Source organism: Citrus sinensis, chromosome 9 (genome assembly GCF_022201045.2).
Source record: "Citrus sinensis cultivar Valencia sweet orange chromosome 9, DVS_A1.0, whole genome shotgun sequence".
NCBI classification, from domain to species: Eukaryota; Viridiplantae; Streptophyta; class Magnoliopsida; order Sapindales; family Rutaceae; genus Citrus; species Citrus sinensis.
This window is the reverse complement of record NC_068564.1, coordinates 32,699,127-32,707,254: the sequence shown is the minus strand read 5'-3', so window position 1 is coordinate 32,707,254 and position 8,128 is coordinate 32,699,127. Positions and strand designations below refer to the sequence as shown.

General features: G+C 34.9%; 1 protein-coding gene across 2 annotated transcripts; it reads left to right on the top strand.

Annotated features, from left to right (window-relative positions):
* Window positions 1-610: 610 nt before the first annotated feature.
* On the top strand, window positions 611-8,017 carry LOC102618604 (diacylglycerol kinase 7-like). 2 transcript variants are annotated; one of them, XM_006474067.2, is made up of 12 exons: window positions 618-1,186; window positions 1,553-1,675; window positions 1,834-1,971; window positions 2,059-2,144; window positions 2,436-2,523; window positions 3,364-3,439; window positions 4,213-4,295; window positions 5,393-5,463; window positions 5,964-6,041; window positions 6,278-6,365; window positions 6,479-6,595; window positions 7,507-8,017. In XM_006474067.2, exons 1-12 carry the CDS (start codon window positions 854-856, stop codon window positions 7,663-7,665), a joined length of 1,440 nt encoding a protein of 479 aa, XP_006474130.1. In that variant the 5' UTR covers window positions 618-853; the 3' UTR covers window positions 7,666-8,017. The 2 variants fall into 2 exon arrangements, with proteins under 2 accessions (XP_052289238.1, XP_006474130.1); XM_052433278.1 differs by lacking the exons at window positions 6,479-6,595; window positions 7,507-8,017 and having other exon boundaries at window positions 611-1,186; window positions 5,964-6,060.
* The last annotated feature ends 111 nt before the right edge of the window (window positions 8,018-8,128 follow it).

Here is an 8,128-nt window from a genome sequence, read left to right as displayed (position 1 = left end):
ATAGTAATTGCATTTGTATTTAATTATCTGGGAGAGAAACCAAATTATGAGAGTGCCTTTTTCCCCATATCATGCCCATATCGGAAAGCATAGTAGATATGAATTATGAAGGTAGACGTGTAATAAATACCTAGAGCATCAATATTATGGCAATTTACTTCCTTGCTATGGAATTGAGGTGACAAATGTCCTCAACTATCCACAGATTCTAAACCAAATTTGATTGCATATCATAATATATAGTTAATAAATCCCTTTTTTTTGGGGATAAATTTGAAGGAAAATTATGGTGATTTTCGAATTTTAAAGAAAGATTTCAAAAATAAATTATGTGAGTAATGATATCCATATTTATTTCATTTCATTATTTGAACAAAAATTGGAAGATAAATAAAATTATCCGTTGATAAACCAAATTTGTAAAACCAGTGACTTTTATGAAATACATTTAATTTTGAACGACCCAATTGGCTGCAAGTTGCAAACTTTTAATGCCTATACCGAACATATAAATGAGTAATATCTAAAGGCCAAAAAAAAAAAAAAATCATTTCCCAAAAACAGGCTTGAAATTAATCACTACCAGAAGGGCATTAGATGTTCAAGTTGTTTCACTCTTTTGTCTCGTATACCTTTCAACTGCCATCGTTTTTCAAAACCGTCATTAAACCCTTCCATCCTCCCGCGTGGCCCCATTAATGAAAAAGTATTAATTAATTAATTATAAACAAAATTAATTCAATTTGAAATGATTTATATTTCAACTCTCGAATCAATTTTTGTCATCTGCCTCTTCTTCTTTATTCTCTAACGAATACTTTTCAGTTGAGTTAAGAGAAGAAGGGTTTCTCCGATGGACTCGCCGTCGTCGACGACGCGGATTGCGGCGAGATCGTCGATGATTGACTCGATTCGCGGCTGCGGGTTGTCGGGGATGCGAATTGATAAAGAGGATTTAAGGCGGAAGCTTTCGATACCGGAGTATTTGCGAGTCGCGATGAGCAACGCGATTAGGCGGAAGGAAGGCGAGCCGCCGGCTGATACCTGCCAGAGCGATGTAATCGTTGACGGTAACGGCGTTCAGCCGCCGGAAGCGCCGATGGTTGTTTTTATAAATTCGCGCAGCGGTGGACGGCACGGGCCTGAGTTGAAGGAGCGCCTCCAGGAATTGATGGGAAAAGAACAGGTCACTAATTTTTTTTCTAATTTCACCCAAAAAATTGTTCTTTTTGAATCTTTTTTTTTTTTTTTTGCTTAGTTTGTATTTTGCATTTGATGATCTGGGGCTTTATGCATATTCATTTTTTTGTTAGTAAATAAATGAAGTAGAATTTAGTTCAATGCACTAAAGTAGTGAAGTTTTTGACTTCGTTGTTGATTTTTCTTAGTGTTTCTGAGTTTGTATGATTTGAAGTTGTGATAGTAATAATTTATCTTGTTTTTGTTCGATTTAACTGTTACTATGTTATCTCAGTTAAATTTCTGTTAAATTTCTTGGTCCAGCTATGTTTAGAAGGTCTGTCTCTTCAATTGAGACTATTTTGTAATGCAGGTTTTTGATTTATCAGAGGTGAAACCACATGAGTTTGTCCAGTATGGATTGGCTTGTTTGGAGAAGTTGGCTGAGCTTGGTGACTTTTGTGCCAAAGATACTCGTCAAAAGATGAGAATAGTGGTTTGTACATTCTGGCACATATTACTTTATTTGAACCTCATTTACAGATCTTTTGAGTGAGTTTATATATATGTATATGTATGTATGTATGTATATATATGTATACACACTCCAAATCTTGCATGTGTGAAATTGGAAATTTTGTGAGGATTTTGTAGGTTGCTGGAGGTGATGGTACGGTTGGTTGGGTACTAGGAAGTGTTGGTGAACTTAACAAACAGGGCCGGGAGCCAGTTCCTCCAGTAGCAATTATTCCACTTGGTACAGGAAATGACCTCTCTAGGAGTTTTGGTTGGGTATGCTTTAGCTTTGTATTTATTTTAATTTTTCCAATCATCTGCTTGTATTGCTTATTCAGTTGTTGTTTTGAATGCCTTATTCAGGGCGGCTCATTTCCGTTTGCCTGGAAATCAGCTGTCAAAAGAACTCTTCAGAGAGCCAGTGCAGGTCCAATATGCCGTCTAGACAGGTAACTATCTCTCATTAGTTATCAATTTGGTACTCTGTTCTGAACTGTATGGATCTGCTGTTGTTTGCCAATGACTTTATGATATTTTTTTTTAAGTTTAGTGGTTTCTTGTGTATATATGTTTTCTGCCTCTATGAGTATATATCTATCCATCTTTTATTTGTCTTTCTACTGTATGGTTGGTATAGATCTCTTTGCTTCAGAATCCATTAGATTATGAGCGTTTAATTTTGTTGTACCTTATCAATATAAGCTGAGTTTGTTTTAGTAATCGTGCCTTTGGTGATGCAGTTGGCATGCTGTAATTCAAATGCCATCTGGAGAAGTTGTGGATCCACCCCATTCTCTGAAGCCTACTGAAGATTGTGCTCTTGATCAGGTAGTGGATCATGCTGCTTGATATTTTCATGCTTTTATCAGTCCTCCTGGATGAATGGTTTTCAATCAATGAACTGTATCTTCTGTTGAATATCGAACATACTGTGTGTATTTGCTGGTCTGCTCTGAACAAATTCAGCTATACATCGTTGAATTATACTCTTTTGTTCACAAATGAATTTGATGTTATAATTGGGGATTAAGTTTCATAATTTAATTGAGGATTGAGATAATACTTCGTTGGATTTTAATTAGGTTGTATAAGGTTTTTTTTCTGCAAAGCATAGATGATATTGGCATTGTAATATATTAGTTTATGAAAGCACAGAGAATGTCTTGAAAATTGAGTGAATAATGTTCAGAGTTAATATATAATGCAATTTGAAACAATTTCAAACTCTCGCTGCTGGTGCATTGTTAGATGTCTTATGCATAATATGTATTTTTACCACTTGAGCAAATGTGCTGCAGTTATCATGGTGCTCCATCTGTGTAAAACTATAGGGTAACATTTCTTTCAATTGCTGAATGTCCCCTTCTCCGAAAGGATAAGTCATACCACTCTTTTGTTGCTGGGGAAATTAGAGGTTTCTTGAGGAGAAAGGGAGTAAAATTTCATTATTTGTACCCCAAGAGTACGTAGAAAACTGAAAATATGGTTTTGGGATATCATGCATGAAAGTAACATGAAATTTCTGAGCAAGAGACGACTGGGGTAGTACATTGATATTTGGATTTTCCTTTTCATTGTTGGTTGAGAGTTAGTTCTTCGAATGTTAAACTGTTGATTTTGATGATATAAAATTGTATTATTGATCATATAACTTTCATCTGTGTGTAGGGCTTACAGATTGAGGGGGCACTGCCTGAAAAAGTGAACTGCTATGAAGGAGTGTTTTATAATTACTTCAGCATAGGTATGTCAAGCTGACTGCAAAATACGGGGTTCTTAAATTTTCTGTACATGGATTTCACTCTCCAATCTTGAGACTGGAGCTTTCAACGGGTTATCAAATGGGATGTTGTGCACAAACTAATCTTTTCGTGAGGCTCATTTTCACCCATGCAAGTGTCTTGATTTGATGCGTGTGTTACCTAATAAATTGAACTTAGATATGCCATTTGCTTCTCATTGCAATAGTTTCAAGTTCCCTTTTGATGATTGTTCTTTTCTTATTACTGCGTGTACCTGTAGAGCCTACAATAACCCATTGAAGCTCAACCAAATTTTAATAGAAAAGAAGAGTGCTAGTTTTCTGGTTCCGAACTGATTATTAAGGCCGAGTGGTTAGAACTCAAGCTCTCACACATTATGAGAGCTTGAGTTCGAGTCCCCATATAGCACTATGGGGACTTAATTCCTCTCTCAAATTTGAGTGGAGGCTGGTCTTCTCCCTTATGAAATGTGAGTGGAGTAGACATCCCTCGATTGTTAGTGAGGATTAAAATCTGGATAGTGCTTTATATGATGTTAATGTACTCTTGTCCTAGTAATAGTCTGATTTGTAAATATCGTTTACAGTCTCATGTAATATGAGTTGTAGTTTTGAGCAATAGTCTCATGTAATTAAAAAAAAAAAAAAAAAAAAAACTGATCATAGTCTGAATGACAAACCTTTGGTTTTATTGTTGATTATGAATATTTTGTTCTTTCGTAACAAGTTTCTTACTGTTATTATTTGTTTTACAGGAATGGATGCTCAAGTTGCTTATGGCTTCCACCATTTACGTAATGAAAAACCTTACCTTGCACAAGGTCCTATTTCAAATAAGGTCTGATTGAACATGGCCTTTGAATTATGTCTTCTTATAGTTTTGAATTTTCTTTGCAGTACAAATCAATGTGAAACTTTTATTAGTTATAAGCTCATCATTTGTAAGAAGACATATAATCATGATTTTTTTTTAAGGATTAATTTTGTATTAACCCCCTCATGAAATGTCAATCTTTGAAACTCTCTCCAAATTGTTGTAAACCTCAAATTATCCCCATTTTTGTTCAAAAGATAAGGGAAAATGGGTGTGTAATTGATGAAATTTTTTTTGTCTTCTTAACAAAATTAGTGGGTAAGCTAAGGTTTACACATTACAATAATATGGTAGGCATTTTGAAGATTGTCATTTTGTGCGGAGGGTAATTTGAAATTAACCCTTTCTTTTATAGGCATCTTTCAGATGAATAGACCTTCTTGTTTATGCTGCTTTTGCCGTTTCATTTTAAGTGTAGTGCTCCAGACCCGGGGTGATCATGTCATATAAAGCCATTTTTGTCTACTGAATATTGATTCCTAATGAAAGGCCAAGTGTTTGTTTGGTAATAATTCTGGTCAAAGTTTAAAGCATCTTTCATTCACATCAATTTTGGAAGTAAGGAAGGGGATGCTTTTTGAGAATTTGAATTCTAACGATCAGTTTTAACTTTTCAGAAAACACTAAAACGAATCAAGTGCCTTCAGAAAATCCTCTCTTAATCCAAATTTTTATATACCATCACTGAAATGTTATCCCTCCCCCAAGAAGAGAAAGAAGTTCTTAGTAGTTTCAAATAATTATATGTTGTCATGTTGTAAAGAACTTATTTCTGAGTTGTAACGGAAGTTATGAAAATTTACTTTCATCCTTATTTATTTTTCAAAATGGTTAATTTCTAAAATTAACTATTTCTCACATTTGCAGAGACTAAATTTACTGATACATTATTTATAGAAACCAAATTTATTAATTGTTAAACCTCTTTTGGAGAAGTCTTTCTACTGCTTTTCTTATCAGAGCACTTGTTTGCAGCACGAATGCATAAGCCAATGCTTAGAAAACTGACTGTTGGTATTTTTTTTTTAATGATAATACTGTTATTGGTCTGTCTGTTGCAGTTAATATACTCTGGCTACAGTTGCACTCAGGGTTGGTTCCTCACACCTTGCATAAGTGATCCAAATTTAAGGTTAGATATCTGCGAGTTGGGCAGTTTGTTATATTAATGATGGTTTGTAGCTTGTTTATGTATGGTTCGCAACAATCAATCAACTTTGTTAGGAAAATTAGGATTTTATTTTTTATCAGTTTCGGCTCATTTGTATTTTAATTTTTATTTTGCTTCTAACTGGAAAGGAAAACTCTTGCATTTATCTTTCTTCCCTGGTTAAGAATAAAGTATGAGTTCTTTGGCAGCGTAAGCATGAAAGACCTGAGTAGTTTTGCAGAAATACTTGTGCATGAATTGTATGTAGACTGCTATGTGGATAATTAGCTGTCTATGCCACTTCTAGTAGCGACATATTGTTATTGTAAGCTTAAAAATTTCAAGAGTACTTTCGCTTGTACTACTGAGAAACAGTGATCCTTCACCAGTGATATTTTTATGCTATGTTATGATGCTCCTGCTTTAAGCATTGCCACAATCTTCTATTTTATGGTTTTTATTGAAATGTTTTCTGGTTGTAGGGGACTCAAGAACATCCTACGGATGCATGTTAAGAAGGTCAATTGCTCAGAATGGGAGCAGGTTGCAGTCCCTAAAAGGTGGAGTTCGAATATCTGGGTGATGGTTTGCTTTCAATGATCCTTTTTTGGTAGTTGTCCTTGAAATGAATGCTTATGGTTATATTGCTTTGACTTGTTTCTTTCTGATGCTGAGTCTTCTTTAAAGATCCATTGCTTAATTTTGTGTGATATCATACAGATGGCAGACTATACTTTTTGTTCCTTGCTTCTGAGTTTGGTGTTAGTTCTACTAATTTTTTATTTGTTTCTTCTAGTGTGAGGGCAATAGTTGCTTTGAATCTTCATAACTATGCCAGTGGAAGAAATCCGTGGGGAAATTTGAGTCCAGAGTATTTGGAAAAGGTATAGATTGTATGATTTCAGCCACCAATTAAAACTTTCAGCTGCTTGGCAAATTATATTTGTTGAGAGATTTTGTTTGTACATATTCCAAGGAAATTTCTGTGTGATTTCAGAAAGGCTTTGTTGAGGCCCATGCTGATGATGGTCTTCTAGAAATTTTTGGTTTGAAGCAAGGATGGCATGCATCTTTCGTTATGGTTGAACTCATCTCTGCCAAACACATTGCCCAGGTACTGCAGTCTCTGCAGAGTTTGTTTGTTCACTTTCAAAGCAAAAGTGCAAGTCTATAAATAGACTGGTCTGAATGAGAGTATAATCGGTGGTAATTATTGAGAGCTATGCACCATTCCTTCTTTGCGCAGAAAATGACTGCATCAATTAGCTCTCATTGCCCTAAAAAATGTGCTCTGTGTATTTCTGACCTGTGAAATGCTTGTGAAAGTTGCCAGTGGCACAAGTCCTCTACCATGATTTATCAGCATGCAGTATTAATTTATTATTTATAACCAGGGGATCAACAATATATGTATCCCAGTGAAATAATTTGTTAGAGAGAAAACACAAAGAGGATAATATAGCTTGGTTACACAACTAGTATGCAAACCGCATCCCTGACGGCTTATTACTGGTTGTGTGTAAGATGCTTATTATCAAAGTGAAAAGGCAGAATTTGCCATCTAAGAAGCTATTTTGTATAGAATCAAAGAAAATGGAAGAATAGCTCAAACAATTTGCACCAATTATTTTCCCTTTTATTGATGATTAGTATCAAACTATCTTTTCATCATAAAGAAATATGTCATAGTGATAAATTGTGTTGGTTTTGAATCTTAATATTATGTAATCTTTTCTATGTTCGATTCCCTAACTCTTGATTTTGGAAAATTAATTTTGAATTTAAACTGTTAGATCTTATCAGCAAATATGCTCCATTCTTTAGTGGGCCATTGTCTGTAGATACTTATTCCTTGGAGAGTATAATCCCAATTGTTAGAAAAGATATAAGATTAAATCTTTGAATTAGTTTGGGAAAGGAGAGAAAGATGCTGATTCCCTTGGCACAATAATTTACCTTTTGTGGTTTTCTTACATAAAAAATCCAAGCTTATTTGCTAATTAATTTTTTATGGATATTGATCAGGCTGCAGCTATTAGATTGGAATTCAGGGGTGGTGAGTGGAAAGATGCATTTATGCAGATGGATGGAGAACCATGGAAACAGCCACTGAACAGAGACTACTCGACGTTCGTTGAGATTAAGAGAGTGCCCTTTCAATCTCTAATGATCAGTGGGGAGTAAATTATCTGGCAGTTAGTTCATTCGGGTTTGGCTCCCTGGGTTGTTCGTTGAGATTGAGAGAGTGCCCTTTCAATCTCTAATGATCCATGGGGATTAATTATCTGGCATTTAGTTCATTTGGGTTTGGCTCCCTGGGTTGCTCATTTTTGTTTCCATCTTGGACCATTGTAAATTATGACTGTAGTCTGTAGATTATATTCATATGCCCAAAATTGTAGGAGCATTACTGTATCATTATCTTCGTTAGTTGTTGATATTGAATATTTGCAACAGTACTCAGGAGGGAATCAAACATCCTTGCTAATTATTCAATAAGTTATTCAAATTAGATGTTCTTTTTGCCCTTCATGTATATCATCATTCATCATCTGTGTAGAGCTACTTAAATCCTTTTTTTCAGTTGTGTTAAACGTATGTTTCTGAATAGAAGATATGCGTTGGATGGCCTATACATGATTTTATT